Source organism: Prosopis cineraria, unplaced genomic scaffold (assembly GCF_029017545.1).
Source record: "Prosopis cineraria cultivar Desert tree isolate PC_DT_omini unplaced genomic scaffold, ASM2901754v1 PC1488, whole genome shotgun sequence".
In the NCBI taxonomy this organism is placed as follows: Eukaryota; Viridiplantae; Streptophyta; class Magnoliopsida; order Fabales; family Fabaceae; genus Prosopis; species Prosopis cineraria.
The window spans coordinates 537-18395 of record NW_026556813.1 but is presented as its reverse complement, the minus strand read 5'-3'; the positions used below and the strand labels follow the sequence as shown (position 1 = coordinate 18395).

At 33.1% G+C, this 17859-nt stretch overlaps 2 protein-coding genes across 2 annotated transcripts; one reads left to right on the top strand and one right to left on the bottom strand.

The window, feature by feature from the left end:
- Positions 1 to 6272: 6272 nt before the first annotated feature.
- LOC129300223 (glycosyltransferase BC10-like) lies at positions 6273 to 9559 on the top strand. Its single transcript, XM_054938770.1, has 2 exons — positions 6273 to 6981; positions 8314 to 9559. Exons 1-2 carry the CDS (start codon positions 6412 to 6414, stop codon positions 9013 to 9015), a joined length of 1272 nt encoding a protein of 423 aa, XP_054794745.1. The 5' UTR covers positions 6273 to 6411; the 3' UTR covers positions 9016 to 9559.
- A 2974-nt stretch (positions 9560 to 12533) lies between these two features.
- Positions 12534 to 15712, bottom strand: LOC129300221 (probable leucine-rich repeat receptor-like protein kinase At1g68400). Its single transcript, XM_054938768.1, has 2 exons — positions 14279 to 15712; positions 12534 to 13443 (listed from the first exon to the last, which is right to left on the bottom strand). The coding sequence occupies exons 1-2, from the start codon at positions 15621 to 15623 to the stop codon at positions 12800 to 12802; spliced, it is 1989 nt and encodes a 662-aa protein (XP_054794743.1). The 5' UTR covers positions 15624 to 15712; the 3' UTR covers positions 12534 to 12799.
- Positions 15713 to 17859: the final 2147 nt, after the last annotated feature.

Genomic DNA, 17859 nt, shown 5'->3' with positions numbered 1-17859 from the left:
TTTAATTAAATTTTATTATTTTAATTATGACCGGTTTGACTCCGGTCTGACTCTCGATTGAACCACTAACCCATGAATCATTGCTTCAACTGGTTCAATGATCGGTCTGATTTTTAATACCTTGTTGATTTGTCATGACATGATTATGCATCGCTTTATTCCGCGTCACAAGTCTTTGTCAAATAATTTATACTGTTTAATTTGGCCATAATCTCTAGGCAATGCATGGGATTAATTAATTACTACAGCCATTTGGTACTTGATAGTATGGTTTGAAATCCAATATTTTTTGTGCAAATTAAATATTAAATAATAGTTTTAAACAATCTTGATAATGAATACTAGTGAATAAAGAAGATTGAGAAGGCAGGGTTGATAGCAATGTTATGAAAATCAAATTGAACCAGTTGGTCCCAAGTCTAGTCTAATCATTGTATGAAATCAGCAATTTTGAGAATTCAAGGATGGTTAAACTGGCTTCAAACCAGCCAAAATTGGTTGAACTAGACATGTTATTTTTTTTAATTTTTTTATTTCAAATTTCTCAACTATAATTTATATATATTTATAGCTAATAAGTATTATGAAATAAAAAATATAAGAAATATGTATGAATTATGTATATATGTATATATTTTAAATATATAAATTATAAATTATGAAATGAGTATATATATTTTAAATGAAAATGATGGAGCATTGATGGATATTATATATTTTTATCTTATATTATTTAGTTTGAATTTAAACATTTATTTTTGCTACTATATTATATGATTATTATTTTTACTTTAAATATAAGATATTTAAAATTTAAATAATTCAATTATTAAATTATGAATTAGTACCTTAATTAATTTAATAATTAATTTGGTTTTCATAACATTAGTTAATAAAAATTATGGTAGAGAAAGTAAAGGAAATATGAGAAATGAGCAGCTTGCAGATCTATCAAATCAAGCTGTGACCTCACGTACTCTTCCTCCCTCAATAGCCCAATAGCTTCCTTGACATTGTGCTTGGCTATATCAACCTTGGGAAAAAGCTATAAAACACCAATGGGACTTGGATTTAGAAAAAAAGATTGGTCTCTTATGATAAGATAAACTAGGATTTAAATTTTTAGTGAGAAAAATGTTTATATTTAATGTCTGAAAGTGTTTTAAATAATATTATCTTTAACAAAAAAACACTTATTACCTCATTTGGTACAAAAGAACTAATTTTTAAGGAAGTGAAAATGAAAATGAAAATGAAAGTGAAAATAAAATTAAATTAAAATTGGGCTTTAAAAGTTTGTTTGGTGTGCTAGAAAATTACATGGAATTGAAGTGGGTTTTGTGTAAATTAAAAAAAGGTTAAACAATTAAAATTAAAATGAAATAATTAAATCACATGGAATTGAACTATATGTTTTGGTTGATTCAGCCACCAAAGATTGCGCTCCAATGGCATTGACTTGAATTTCAATCAACTTCCAAACGACCACCTCAAGTGCAAGTGTGCGAATGCCTTGTAATTGGAGAAGAGTGGCACGTGAGCCGAAGGAAAACTCTGATCACTTCCAGATAACCAGAAAGAACACTTTGGAGTTGGCTCACTTGGAATCGCAGCGGAACCAGATGTGATGCTCACCATTTTCTGGCTTCAAACAATCAAATTTGAATTCGTGGCTGCAGTAAGAACCAACAAGTTAAAATCAGAAAAGCTAGGCAATGTCAGTTCTAAAATTTGGTTTAAGCTTTAGAAATGGACCACTTATGGAAAAAAAAATTAAATCCTTCTTTTAGAAAGCAGCTTAGAACCACCTCTAATCTAAGTTTATCCGCTTTAATAATGCCAACCTTTGCCTTAGGACATGCCTTATTGGTTATATATTCAAAGAGACAGCTAAGCAACATAACACCATTGTTCAGCTTTATAATATTTTTCTTTGCACGATCTCTAATATTCAAGTTTTTTTGAAAACAAAGTGCATATATGTGCCAGAAAGAAAACGCCAAGCATTACATAGGTTTAATTTTCTCCTTGTTGTCTCCAGATCTATAATAATCTTGGTAAAGTCGTCAATTTCAGCAACATTATTGTGCCAATACTCTGATCTGCATCATTTAAAGCTTGTTCTTCCATATTTTCATGTTGTTGCTCTAACTATTCTGGATAGCAGAATTTTTGAAATGCTTAGAATTGAAACCCTATACCTTGTGTGTATTGAAAGGATTAATGCTGAACACGCATGTAAAATTTATTGACTTATATCCAGTTTAATTTATTGATAAATTTTCTGGTAATATGTGTAAATAATACTCCCTTCATCCAGTTTTATTCATGAATTTTCTTTTTTATTAATCTTTGTTATCCTTCCCTCTCTTCAAAGCACCTTAACCATTTTTTTATTGATGGAAGTTTAAGAGTATTCCTTATTAATGTAGGTTAGGTGGTAAGGAGGACGTGTGAATAGTAAAGAGGATTTATATTTTGTGAATGACCTAAGTTCACTCAATCATTGAGTGTTTAAATTTTAACCATTACATTTTATGGATGCTTGAAAATTATCAAGATTATACATTTGTTCCCAAAAAATTCAAAACAATCCACATGATTAAAGAGCTCATCACATATGATGTCCCAGCCAAAAAATTAAGATTTGGTATTTTCTAATTATTATATGATAAAATTTCTTATAATCGTTCAATTAAATTAAAGTTAGTGGATTTAGGCTACTTACTAAATTTAAATCTATAGTAAACATGGTTTGAGTATTCATGCTAAATTTAAAAAAAAAGATTATAATTCATTTTATTTCAAATTAAATAATTAAACTTGGTTAATAATAGAATTCGTTGAGATTTAGTATCACCGTAAATATTCTCATAGCATGATTATCGGAGAGATTGTAGGGTGATAGGAATATTATTGATTACCATTTCCTATGATAGCTTGATTAGTGGGATACCAATATGATTATGTCTGTATAAAGATACCAACACGTGGATGAATATTTGTGTATATATATATATATATTCTCCCAAAAATATCAATTAATTAAGTTGAAATTAAGCAGATGACCGTATTTTATTTTTAATTATAGCAGGAGGCACTAACGGCCTGTGATTATAATTATAAGTGGGATTAAACTCATGACTTCTCATTTGTAAAAAAGCTTATATGTCATTAGATTACATGACTATTATTTTGAGATTTCAAGATATATGTATGTATGTATGTACGTATGTATGTAGTTATATATTTTACTCCACCACTTGTATTTGAATTCACCCGGCAAATTTAGGTATTTGATTTTTACATTCATCACTCATGTTGAATAGCGTAAAATTATGGCATGTTTCTATGTATCTATTGTGACTTCTCATTTTCAAACCTGTTTCCGCTAAATCCTGGTTATTGACAGTGAGAAGCCTAAATATCTTCAATAATAGTGGGGACACACTAAATAGCCATAAAAAAAAATAAAGATGTTGTATTATTCAAATCTAATTCATATCTATACTTGTTATATGATTAATTAGGCCATTAGATATAAGAAAAGGAGATTACATCTTTTGATTTTAAACAAGAAAAATTATCCTTTAACAATACTTTAATTTGAATATTTTTGAATAGGCTGTATATTTTCTTTGACTAAATATTTCTTTTTTAACCAATGAGGCTTGAGTTTAGTTAAAAAAAAAAAGAAGGCTAATAATTCATAGTGTGACTATCAAAAATCCAAATCTTGAAAGAAATGCTTACAGTTAATATATAATCGCGTGTCAAATAAGATTATTTAATAAAAAGATATTTGTGCATTAGAAAAAAATATTTATTTTATTATAAAAATATTCTTTCACTGATTATATGCATTTTGTTTATAATGATGTCATTTTGTACCAGTTCAAATATTAATGCATCAACTGAGTAGTTAAAGTTAAATATTATTTGATTGGAACATAGTGTATGAGGGTTAAAATAAACTTTAAGAAGTCAAATTTAAAAGTCAATGACAATTTTGAGACTAAATAATTGTTAATGCATTATAAACAACAAATATTTTCTGTACATAGAAACTCTCGGGATGATCATTCAATTCAACAAAAATATTCGATTTATACTAAAACGAATACAAACAAAGAATAGCCATCATTGACAAGTATAATATCATTTTAATTCCAGAAACCAAACCTCATAGCCATAGGTGGCAACGGAAATTTGTCTTGTATTTTTTATTATTGTCTCAACTTGTTCACCTGACAAAGACATCTAAATAACTAATTTAACAACCTTCTCTTTTGTTTCCAGTCAATAAAATAAAAAAAAATTGTACACACACACTATGACACTAATACACATATATAAAGCTTAATATATAATTTAAACTTTTTATTATATGTATATGAATAATTTGAATTTAAATTTTTAAAATATATATTCTAAACTTTGAACAATTAAAATTAAGGGAAATTTGCTCCCACCATTAATTTGAACAAATGTCTGTTAATTTTTTAAAAATTAGGGTCTAATATGTAATTTTTGTCAAATTTTATCATCCCTCTTTCTTCTATTCTCATTTAAGGAAAATTGCATATTAAACTTTATTTTTGAAAAAACTAACGAATGTTTGTTAAAATTTAATGGTAGGGTGAAATTATCTCAACTTTAATTGTTTAAAGTTTAAAATGTATTTTTTAAAAGTTTAAGACTTAAAATGGTCAAATTACACATTCACTCTACATATAATTCGAATTTTTTTTCCCCTCCCTATCCTTGTTGTTGCTCATTGCAATTGTCAGTTAGAAGAAATTTTGATGATATACTATTATATATTTTTTTAAACATTTTTATAAGTAAGTCCTCATAACTGTCGTGTGTAGTGAAATCGACCCAATAGCTGAACTTTCCTATTTAAGAATATTTAAGCGACAAAAGCTAAGCTCATTTTTTTTAATTACCAACAAACCTTGTGATTTAGCCTTTTCTTTTGTCTTATTTGGTGACCCTGCCATTCGTTTTCTTCTCGTTGGCCCAAATGTTGACCCTTCTTGCTATTAATCATTCATTAATAATTGATTAAGACTATAGAGGGAAAAAAAGGTTACAAAATTCTTATGCTAGTTGAGTTAGTAAATATTTATAATTTTAAAAAGAATAAAATTTGTTTTCAAATATATAAAATAGAAATAAAAAATGTATTTGGTTTGCAATTAAAATTTTCTATAAATTCTCTTATGATTTTAATATATACACAATCATTATTTAAAGCAAAAAAATATCATATATTTTGGTTTAATTTTTTCATGCATGAAGACACCTTCTATAACCTAATTACATATTTTCTTGAAACTAAACATTAGAAAAATAAACTTGAGAGTAAGAACTATCTAAGAACAAATACTTCATTATGTAAATTAATTTTTTAACTGTTTACACAATTTTAAACTGGAAGTGTGAGTACAATAACATTACCTTTTCTTATTAAAACAAATAACTAAATATGAAACTTTACATTATAAATACATATCTTTCTCTGCTATTGCTCATACAATTTGCTGTTACATTTCAGCTTATTAGTATTTAGAAAAATGACTCTACATTAATATCATCTTTATAAGGCCTTTAAAACAAGTTAAAATTTTTAAATATTTAAATAAATATTTCCAGTTTTAGATTTCTCAACATCAATTGTCAATTACTTGAGCCGAACCTACCAATTCCATCACTCACATCATTTTCCACATGTTATTATTCTTGATTATTGGTAGAAAATTAATGAACCCTGTGACGAAAAAGTCTTCTTCAGGGTGCTTCCATCTGCATGGGATTTTTCTAGCACATGCCAGTTGTCTCCAGGAATTGAATTCTTGAAACGAAGGAGCACGAAAAAGGAGTAACCAAACACGTCTTTAAGAAGACGAAGAAGGTGGAAGGCTGGCGGCTTCTCGTAATTTCGTCGTCGTCGTTACATAAATTTCAACGGTTGAAAACTCCACAGAAAACGTCAACGTCGTTTGGATATTCCTCCAACCAGGACCACCGGTACAAGACGGCACCGGAACACAACGACGACAACAACAACAAATCAATGCGTTTTCTTTGAAGTTTCGGCAAAAACAACAACAACAATCTAACTTCATTTCATCACGAATGTATATATAAGCCAATGCGCGTTGCAATACACACGCATATTCACATCCCTCCCTAACTATTTGCGTTTGTGTGTTCTTGTATCCAAAATACAAACACACATGTCACAGTTCTGTGTTGGCTAAAGTCTGATCTTTCTGAAGAATCTGCTATCATATCAGTTTGAGCTGTTGGTAATCCTTGTTTCACAGATTGGTTCTGTTTTCATCTATTATGGCTTTGAGTATATAAGATAATCTTTAGAAGCCTCTGCTAGATAAACCAGAAAGAATGAAGAACCAAAACTATCAGTACCCAACGAACTCAGTTCCAAAGCCTTTGAATGTTCAAAGCCACCTGGTTCGTCTTATTCCCAACTTGATCCTTCTGGGTTGTGGGATAACTCTAGGGATCATCATCAGCTTCTACCTTCAGAACTGCAACTTTAGTGTCGAATTCACCAAGTTCTCGATCTCTTCATTGTCATCACCAAGAATATTCAGACCCCCACCAATATCTGAAAGACCAAAACCAGAGATGCCTGATGTTCCTGCCTCTAAGTCTAACAGTAGTTACATGAAGGAGTACCTTAAGCCTCCTGTGGTCATGCACGACATGGACGAGAAGGAGCTTCTGTGGAGAGCTTCGATGTCTCCTAGGATCTCCGAGTACCCTTTCCAGCGTGTTGCTAAGGTGGCCTTCTTGTTCTTGACGAAAGGTCCTGTGCGTTTGGCTCCTTTGTGGGACTTGTTCTTCAAAGGACATGAAGGGTATTACTCAATCTATGTTCACTCAGACCCATCTTACAATGGATCTGACCCAGAGAGCCCAGTGTTCCGTGGCCGAAGAATTCCTAGCAAGGTCAGTTTGTTTCTCCTCTACTTAAATAAAATGGTTAATAAATTGATTTGGACTCTATTTAATTATCAATCATATTTAAATGTACTCTACTTTGTTTTGCTCTTTCGGGCCCCAAAAATGATGGTAACAACTAAAAAGTCGCTATTTTCAAGTCTCCTTATTTGTATGCATACAACTCGTTTTAATCTATGATACGAGGGAACAGAGGACGAGAAAACCAATGACGAGGCTACGAGAGTAAAGAAAACAGAACAAAACAGAGGAAGGCTTATCAACTGCTTTCCATTTCTATGCCCACATGTTCATAGATTTAGTGTCTAGCTATCATCAATAATGGCAGTCATCTGGACTTTCTTTACCATAATCTGAATCATGACATGATAAAAGATGATACCAAGTGACTCCAATGATTCTTTTAGTCTGAGTCAAATTCACATACTCTATGCATTTGCTTCATTGTATGCATATGTATAGTTGGTCTAATCTCTGTTGAAGAGGAGGAAAAGAATAACCAAGAGGATAAGATGAGGATGTAAACAGAACAAGAAACAAAACAGAGGGAGTCAGTAATTGATTCATATAGGGTCCACAAAATTGCAGTCAGTAAAGAAATTAACCCTTCAAATTGCCCGTAGTCTTTTTGAGAAATTTTTTTGTCTAAAAGAGAGCTCTTTTTGGGAAATATAGTAAATAGACAAAAGGGTATTCTTAGAAAGATTTTTTAATAAGGAAAGTGCCATTTTGGTCGTCCGAGTTCTAACAGAAAAAAACTTGGAGATCAGAAATACATATCCTCTTTTTGAACTGAAACAACTGCCACATTTATCACCACGTTCATCTTTTATGAACTGGTCCTATCCCACATGGTATGTCCACTCTCATTAGATCTAACTCAGACAGAGCCGTGTGTCCCACTTATATCTCCAAGCCATTGGTAGGTAGCTCATGAGGCACAAAAGAACAGCTTTTTCAACATTCTCAACTTCTCAGCAACATGCATTTCCCGACATATGTTCCTAGGTTATACTTCATGGCCACTTTTTGCATTTTGCTTCTATAAGAAAACAAAGCACAATAAAACTCAGAACCAACCAAAGAAAGAGATACTTCAATTTCCTTCGCTTATGGCTTCTGAAAAATTCTTAAGCAGCTGCTGTACCAAAAAGTAAAAAACATTAAATTATAATTAATTCACTTGTTTTTGTGGGACCGGAACATAGCTACATGTTGCTTTATAATTAGTTAGTTTACCAATAATAATAAACTGGGTCAACCTAACTCAGCCACCATCAACACCGACTAACACTTTCATGTCCATCACGTATCATGCAGAAAGTTCACTGGGGCAACGTCGACATGATCGAAGCGGAGCGACGGCTGTTGGCGAACGCCCTCCTCGACGTCTCGAACCAGAGATTCGTCCTCTTGTCGGAATCCTGCATCCCCCTCTTCAACTTCTCCACCGTTTACACCTACCTCATCAACTCCAAGCAGACCTACGTCATGGCCTACGACGACCCTAGCTGGGTTGGTCGTGGCCGTTACAAACCCAGGATGCTCCCACTAGTGTCCCTCCGACAATGGCGAAAAGGCTCACAGTGGTTCGAAATGGACAGAAACCTCGCACTCGAGGTTGTCTCCGACAGAGTGTACTTCCCTGTGTTTCAGAAGTACTGTCATGGTGACTGTTATGCGGATGAGCATTACTTGCCTACGTTCGTGAGCATCAAGTTCTACGAGGGAAACTCGAACAGGTCGTTGACCTGGGTTGACTGGTCCAAGGGTGGGCCCCATCCGAACCAGTTCTTGAACGGTGAGGTGACTCCTGAGTTGTTGGAGAGGTTGAGGAACAAGACGTGCAAGTATAATGGGGGTAAAGAAACCAACGTGTGTTTTTTGTTTGCTAGAAAGTTCTCGCCTTCTAGTTTGCCCAAGCTTCTGGCGATTGCTCCTAGGGTTATGCATTTCTCAGATAGTGAAGGTGCGGATCTGAATAAGTTCGACTGGAGAAGTACCTTGAGAAGACTCAAGTGATGATATATACAAGATGTGAAAACTTGATGAAAAGATTATTCGAGAGATTATTCGATTTATTCTTTTTCTTTTTCCCCCTGGTTTACAAGCATTATTATTTACTTATCTTGATACTTACTGTCTGGAGTTCTTGTAACGGATTTCGTATTTCCGTATAAAAATTCATAAATCAAACACCCTCCGCATGTATCTTGACAGAAAACTTGATGCTTTAGAGATTATAAGATGAAAAGGAACGAAATGGTGATTGATGGAATGAAAGGAGTGGGGTGGGATGGAATCGAACATTTCATTGCTGGGAGTGGGAGGTTTTACTAGAGGGAATGAATGATTTAATTTAATATAATTTAATAATTATTATAGTAGATTTAAATTAGTTATAATTATATATTTTTTCAGTTTTAGTCTTAGAGTGGAAAGAAGTGAAAGAGTGAGAAGGAGTAAGAATGATTATGGTAAGTTTTCTGATGATGTTATTTATATTTGACCATGCCATTCTCCAGATTTGGATCCCATGCCCATGGCAACTACAGGAAAAATTCATGCGGTTCATTAAATCAAAGATTTGGATAATCTTGTTGAAATCAAAATCAGAAAACACTAAATCCAAATCTATCAGATCTCTTAAATAACATCAAATAGTGAATGTCTAGCTCATTTCCGAACTTATAGTCCAAAATTTTCATGGTTCTTCTGCAGTCTACATTGTCAAATTCCTTGCCTATTGTTGATATAAAATCTTCCTCCATTTCCTATGATATTGAGCAACGCATAAAGGGGAAAAACAATAATATAATAATATAAATCCATTCATAAATAATATATAATATAAACTCATCTATCATAATACAAAGATCATTATTGGAAAGATGGATGGAAAATATCATATGTATAAACATAATAATATAGGCATGCACTGTTTAAGAAAGTTTTAAATTATAGGGAAGAAATGAGCTAGACATTCACGATGTTATTTAGGATAGGGGTATTCAACCTTATACTTATCTTGGTCGACCTGATTTCATCCCGATTATATCAAGGTAAGTTTTTCTGGCTAAAAAAAATAGGGTGCAACTTTGCAGGATGGGAAGGGGCTTTAGGACTAGATGGAACATAGGATAGCCCTCGGGACATCTTATCCCATCTTATCCCAAATATTTTATATATATATATATATATTATTTTATTTTAAAAATGTACATTAAATATATTAATTACATTAGTATAATTTATATTTATATTAATTATAATTTCAATACATGCAATTCCTATTTAAAATTAAAAAAATTATATTAATAATTTTAATGACACAAAATAAGAAATACAAGGTAATTTCTTTCTTTACAATATATTAATTATATTAATACAACTTATTTTTATATCTCTCTATTTAATAACTTTTATTTATATTGTATTTTGCTTTATTTTTAAAAGAATCACTAGCTCAACATATTTTAGATAAAGAAAAAAGAATAATAAATTGATGTTGTGCTTAGTTTGTTTGTTATTATTACTCTTATAGCCTAGAGATCATTTGTGATTATTATCATAATGTATTATGTCTCATGTATATTTAATTTTAAGTTGTACATTTATAGTTGTGATTGATGTAATTCAATATTTAACTTTAAATTGTTGTGGTTTATGCACTCATCTTATTTTAGTTTTAAATTTAATAAGTTATGTGATTTAAAATTTTAATGAATATTATTATTTAAGCATTTCTCTCATATTGTCTTTTTTATCGGGATGGAGGCACATCTCAAACTTGATCCTATCCTAATTTTTCATGAGATGAGACGAGATAGGACATAAGATAAAAGTGTCCTTGTCTCGTTTCATCTTGTGAACACTCTTAATTTAAGAGATTTAGATTTAGTGTTTTTTGATTTTGGTTGCAACAATATTATTCAAACCCTTGATTTAATAAACAATAAGGATTTTGCCACGTGGGTATAACACTACAACCAAACCTGTTTCTAGGCATAGTTTAGTTAGTTCAGTAGCCATGATTTAAAAGCATGGCAAAACCCTCTACCAAAGTTTATAAACAAATGTCGCTATATCAATCGTGGTAAAACATAGCCACATCTTTTAGGAAAGCGTGGCTTTTGTAAATTTTAAATGTTATTTTCATGAAAACTGTGGTGGCTGTTGGCAAAATTCTTTTTGTAGAGTAAGCATCCAATCCTATAGTTGCTACAAGTATGAGATCCAAATCCTCCATTCTCCATCCCCAAATTGGAGTTTAGAAGAAATGGGTTTAAGATAGTCACTAATAACTTGAAAGGTAATCCTAATTTAGAGTCAACAAATGAGTGAAAGCAATGTGCATGAGCTTGGCTATTATGAACTTGAGCCTAAAAGCCCAATTATTTTAAAATTAATCAATTCTTCAAGCTCGATTCTTATTAATTATGTTTCGAAATTTTATTCAAAAGCTTGTCTTCATTGTTTAATTTATTTTTATTTTCAAAATTAATATTTTTATTATTATATTATATATATTTTTGGCCAAATTATTATCATGTATTTATGTTTTGAAGTACAACCAAAAATGTTCAAAAATTCAAAATAAGTAATACAAATTATAATTTTAAAGTAGAAACAAATATTTTAAAATTTAAATGGAATCCAAATTTATAAAATATCATATTATTTTAAGATTAAAATAAATATGGGTTTAAATGAGTAGCTCAGATCTGAATATATAAAATTATTTTTTAGAATTAAAATAAGTATGCACTTAAAAGAGTAATTCAAGTCTAAGGTTTAAAAAATTAAGGCTCAAAATCATTTTTATATAAAAGTAGCTAAACTTTTAAAATCAATTTTCTTTTTTTTTTTTAAAAAGGTTTAAATGAGTAGCCGGATATTTCTGCCCTATTTGGGACTATTTTACTCATTTTAAAATCTAGTCAGCGTCCTTCATCTCATGCCATTTTAAAGTCCCAAACTATCCGAAACCGAAACACTGCCTAAGACGCTGGTCGCAGAAACCTCTTGTCCTCCAAATTGCACATGTCAGAAAAGTTGATGCCTCAGACCACAAGGTCAAATAAGGACTTCAAATACTCTAATTTAATTAGAGATCTTGAATTCGAGTTTGAAAAATGCAGGAGTGTAAGTGGTTAGAAGCACCCTTCCTTGTCGTTCTTGTTATGTCTCAACCCAGATTAATTTGGACCTCGTTAAATCCTCTTAGTCGAGTGAGGCAAGCCCCGAACCAGGTTCTCAACCGGGGGAAGAAAAGAACAAGGACTTCTAATTTTGGAATATCTCTTCCAATTCTTATTGGGAAAAAAAAAAAAAAGCAACTTCATATTAAAGCTAGCAACTTTGCCAATCAATCTAAAGAATAGGAATAAATTCAAAACTGCTTTACCCTTCTCACTCAAAAACTTTATTCTGATTATACCGCCAAGGCAAAAAAACAAATAAAGAAAGAAAGAAACTTTATTCTGGTTAGTGTATGTAAGAATGAAAAGTTTCATTCTTGTTGATTGAAAGAGTAACACTCTGTTCCACCTTCTCATTTTGTTTTGTATCAATGTCTTCGGTTCTCACATGACAACCCTTCTTTCGCGAGGAGAAATAAAGATATCAACTTTAACTTTAGTGCAAATTTTTTGGCAAAAAAAAAAATAGTGCTAATTTCACAAATTTTCATTTGGCAACGATTTGATTATCACAATCACGACAATCGATTAATCTAACTAAATATTTAAAAGATGGTTCAAGGAAAACCTGAATACTTTTTTTCCCGCTCTGAATAAGAAGAGCTTCAAGAAGCATCTTCAGACACGGAAGGCGAATCAGACACAGAGTCGAACGTGTCATGACACGGCGATACCTCGACCCCACGTATCTCCTCGATCATCTTGACCACGTGGCTCATGCTGGGCCGTTGATCAGGCGCAGCCGCTGTACAAGCCAGAGCAATCTGAAGCAGCCCCACCATCTCATCCTCAATATCCTTGTACCTCATGAGCTCAAGATCAAACACCTCCGCCGTCCACTCCTCCCTCACCACCGACTGTACCCACCTCGGAAGATCCACCACCGCACTTCCCCCGTAGCCTCCGCCGTCCACGGAGGAGGGGCACTTCCCGGTGAGGATCTCCAGCATGACGACGCCCAAGGAGTACACGTCGGATTTCTGAGTGCACCTCCGACAGTCAAGGGCTTCCGGAGCACGGTAACCGTTGGATTTCGGGGCGGTGGGGCCAGCAAAGATGGAGAGCCCGAAATCTGCAACGCGCGCATTTCCCGCCTTGTCGAGGAGGATGTTTGTAGACTTGATGTTACCGTGGGTGAGCTTAAGGGACTTGCACGAGCTGTGAATAAAAGCCACTCCACGCGCCGCTCCAGCTGCTATTTTAAGCCTCGTGGTCCAGTCCAGTGGGGTCCGCCCAGGTCCTCGGTTACCTGTCGGGAAAAAAGAAAAGATAACCTATTACCCATAAGGTTTTGCATAATTACGAATTTGACATTCAGTTCTTTTCAGTCTTCTCTGGAAAACTTGCCAGAGGGGTTCAGAATCTGGCAGTACTAAAGATAAAAGCACAAGGACATGTTTCTGGAAAAGAACAAAAAGCAAAAGAAGACAGTGATTTTGTGCAGTATAGCTCCTGCGCTTTTTACAGTTGCTATCGTCTGCCACAGCTTGCTCGTCAACGTACAAGAAAAAAGAATATAAAATTGCCACGGGTTCAAATAACCAATTAACGAATCATCCATAATCACATGGTCCAACTTCAATGATTTGAAAAAAGCAAGAAGCTCTAAATGGACCCTATCAAATCTGCAGCTTTAATCCATATAACTTTGCAGAGTCATCTTGCTCACTGTCACGCAAAAATGAGCTGTTAAATTAAATCAGTAATATCCCCGCACTGTACTGTGTTTTAATTTCTGTATAAATATTCATAATTACATGGTCCAACTTGAATGTTTTAAGAAAATAATCCACAGGACGACCGCTTAAAGCCTACTAGATCCATCGTCACCCTACAATTAGGCATGTCTTGCTCTGTTCTATTGCATTTTCATTATTCAACCATGTTTGATCAGGAAGGTAGTAACAGAAGGGATAATTAAGTAACATGAATTAATGCTGAAGCCACCAAGAACAAGAGTATGATTGGCGTTCTTCATCTTTGTGGGAATGAATCTTCTTGTTCGCCAACTTTTCCAAGTAGCCAAATTCATTAAACCCAACCCAAAAGATTTAATGATTGCAAGTAAAATGAAATTCACGTACCATGAAGAAGCCAGAACAAGCTTCCATTGGGCATGTAATCGGAGACCAGCAACTTCTCGTCTCTGGCAAAATAGTAAGCTCTCAGATGAACAATGTTCGGATGTCTCAGCCTTCCCAGAATTTCCATGTGTTGCTCGAACTCTTTCTTCCCGCCAATCTGAGCGTCTTTAAGTCTCTTGACGGCGACAACGCTGCCGTCGTCCAGAACAGCCTTGTACGCTGTCCCGAACCCGCCTTTTCCCAGCATTTCCGCTGAAGCCCGAAGCAAATCCTCTAGCTCGAACTTCTTCACCCCTTCGAAGAACACCATTCGACCCCTCTCAAAGCCCGATTGCACCGGATACGGGCTCGATGAGTACACGATTTTCTCGCTCTCCATGAGCTTCGAACCTTTTCCTTCTTTCAATTTCGCAGCGTAGTTTTGCCAGAAGTAACAGTAGAGAAGAAGAGAGACAACAGCGAGAACCACAATGTCGCCAAGAATAATAGCGATCAGAGCTAGGGGGCTAATTTTTGCTGGTGAGTTGGATTTTCTGGGAGTTGTTGCTTCATTTGCAGGCATGGAGCTCGGTGTGGATGATATATTTGGTGGTCGTGGTGGGTTACTTCGCGGAGTTAATGGCGACGCAATGGCTCCTTCAGATCCGGGTTTGCTGGGTTCGGCCACAAAGTTGGCACATTTCTGCATCGGAGCTCCGCAGAGAGACGGGTTTAGGGCGAAACTCGATTGAGGGAAACGCGACAGTGATTTGGGAATTTCGCCGGAGAGGCGATTCCCGGAGACGTTGAAATCTTGCAGGTTTGGAAGGTTCAGACTGGGAATGTTGCCGGAGAAACGGTTCTCGTCAAGACACAGAGTGAGAACGTGGGTCAAATGGTTGACCGTGGCCGGAATCTCGCCGGATAAGTTATTGTGAGACAGATCAAGACGGTACAAGCGGAAAAGCGATGTGAGAGTCGCCGGGAACCCACCGGAAAACTCATTGTAAGAGAGGTACAAAAGTTTCAGGGCCGTGAAATTGGAGAGACTCGGAATGGGGCCGGAGAGGCGGTTTTGCTTGAGGCTCAGAACTCGAAGCTGGGTTAGAGAAGTCAAAGGCTCGAAAGAGCCTCGGAGATCAAGGTCTTCGAGAACGATACGAGAGACTCGGTTATGGAGGCAAAAGACGCCGGACCAAGAAGTACAAGGGTCTGTGCTGGAGTTCCAAGTTGAGAGCTTGTTGAACGTGTCTGACGCAGCTTTAAACGCCATGAGAGCTTCTAAGTCTGGGCTTTTGGAGCTCTGAACAAGGAGAAGTAAATAGAAAAGTGCAGAGAAGAAGGAAGCGAAGAAGAGGGCCGCCATTCTTGCCGAAAGAGATGCAGAGGCAGGGCAATACGAAAATGGGGCTCGTGAAGCGAAGTGGGCTTGTCGTTTTCAGAGATAACTGATAAATGAGTAGGTGTAGTGAGCCGACTAGATCACCGGAGTGTTGTGGGGACTTTACTGTAATAACATTAAATGGCATATAAAATGGTGACATTTGAGCAAAAAAATTGCTAATAATTAAAATTTTCTACTTTGAAAATGTTGCTATAAAAAACTTGTATCTGTTAATTTTTTTTTAATAAGTTTCTTGTTTAGTTTAGTTTGACTTAAAAAATATCTATTTGTCCTACCATACCTTTTTTTTATGAGACTTTTATTTTTTTTATAAAATCAATAATTGAACTATTTCTGAGTTTGATAAAATAATTAAAAGTGATTTATATATAAAACGGACGTAGGCAAATATGCTGTCTAGGAAGAGATGATACTATTCTTTTATAGGTGCGTTTGGATTTAAAATGTAAAACTAAAATTTTCATAAATTGAAATTTGTAAATTGAAGGTGAAATTTAAATACTGTAATATGATTCATATTTAAATATTTACTTAAAAATTAGTTTAACTTGATTTGTGTTTTTTTTAAATAATTAGGAAAGCCAAAGGTTAAGAAATTCAGCTACGTACCTAACCTCGTCTTTAAATCAAAGGCCATTTCCTATCAAATTTTTTCAAACAAAATTAAATAGTCTAACCTTAATTTTTTAGACCAAAACTGGGATTTAAATGACCCAAATTGAGGTTTGAATTTTAACCAAATATACCTAAATACAGCAGCTAATATACCTAAATACAGCTAAGTGGGGCTGCAAGGTGGTAAACTTCCCTGCTCCTTTTTATTTTTAAATTTGGTCGATTCATTCTCTAACTAAACTCTAATGATTTAACTTTAATATTAAAATAATAATTTCCAAAAAAACAAAAAATTTAAAAGGAAAAATTAATTATTTGCTCCTTGTAATTTTGACCCAATTATAACTCAATCCCTAAACTTTAATCTATTATAACTCAATTCTTATAATTTTAACTCGATTATAATTCAGTTCTTGAATTTTTTTCTTACAATTAGTCCCTATAATTTTAACAACTTAAATATTAATCTTTATATTTTTAAAAATAAAATTATAAAGATTAAAAATATTTTAAATCTTTAATATTTATAAAGATTAAAAGAGTTTAATAATTTAAAATATTAGTAATAAATTTTTAGCATAATTTTAGTCTTTATAATTTTATTACTAATATTACAAATATTAAAAGTTCAAATATTATAATCTTAATCTTTTAATCTTTAAGTATTATAAATATTAAATGTCCAAAACATTTCTAATCTTTATAATTTTATTTTTTAAAATATAAAAATGATATTTAAGTGATTAAAATATAAGAATTAAATTATAAGAAATAAAATTTAAATTGAGTTAGAATCGAATTAAAATTATAAAAGACTAAGTTATAACTAGTTAAAATTTAAAAATTGAATTCTAATTAGATTAAAATATATGGATTAAATGATTAATTTTTTTTAAATAATAAGTTGCTTTATTATGATACTACTTGCTTTTCTTTTTTTTTTTATTTTTTTATTTTTTTAAGGAAAAAGTATGACTTATGAGAGTGACTAAAACTAAAAGAAAAGTTAAGGAACAACCGAGACAGCAACAGGTTTGGGAGAAGGCATGAAGGCATTGGAGACCGGAATGCGCTCCCCCCGCGCTCCACAACCGCAGACATCGTGAACTCGTGAGAAGGATAAATTTACATTAATTTATAATTTATTCTTTTCTTTTTACGTAAGTTTATTTCATTTCAAATTGTCTCTTATCAAAGGCTATCTTATGTAAAATACTGCTGAGTACTACGTATAGGCATCTCTCATCACGTTGTGAGAAAATAACTCATTTTATTAGATGCAATCTTGATTAGTATTGGATTATTGTTTTTGCTATGAGATTGCTAGGGTTAATATGAGAAAATCATATATTGACCGAGAAAATAGTAAAAATGATACTTTAAATTTTAAAAACCTCACCAAAGCCAAAATAATAATGTCGATTAGGAACTATTTTCTTTTCTTTTCTTTTATTTATTCCATTACTACTACAATCTTGAAAAATTTAAAGATATTATCTCCATCCACTTAAAATAAAATAATCTGAACTCTTATTGTGTGAGATTGATATTACTTATGATAATATTATAGATATTTTGGGAA

What these genes read in the sequence shown, in the direction of transcription:
- LOC129300223 (XM_054938770.1), top strand. Translation starts at nt 6,412, where the DNA reads ATGAAGAACCAAAACTATCAGTACCCAACGAACTCAGTTCCAAAGCCT. An exon ending in GCCGAAGAATTCCTAGCAAG is followed by an intron (nt 6,982 to 8,313) that starts GTCAGTTTGTTT and finishes CGTATCATGCAG; the next exon opens with AAAGTTCACTGGGGCAACGT.
- LOC129300221 (XM_054938768.1), bottom strand. Translation starts at nt 15,623, where the DNA reads ATGGCGGCCCTCTTCTTCGCTTCCTTCTTCTCTGCACTTTTCTATTTA. An exon ending in CTTGTTCTGGCTTCTTCATG is followed by an intron (nt 13,444 to 14,278) that starts GTACGTGAATTT and finishes TTTTCCCGACAG; the next exon opens with GTAACCGAGGACCTGGGCGG.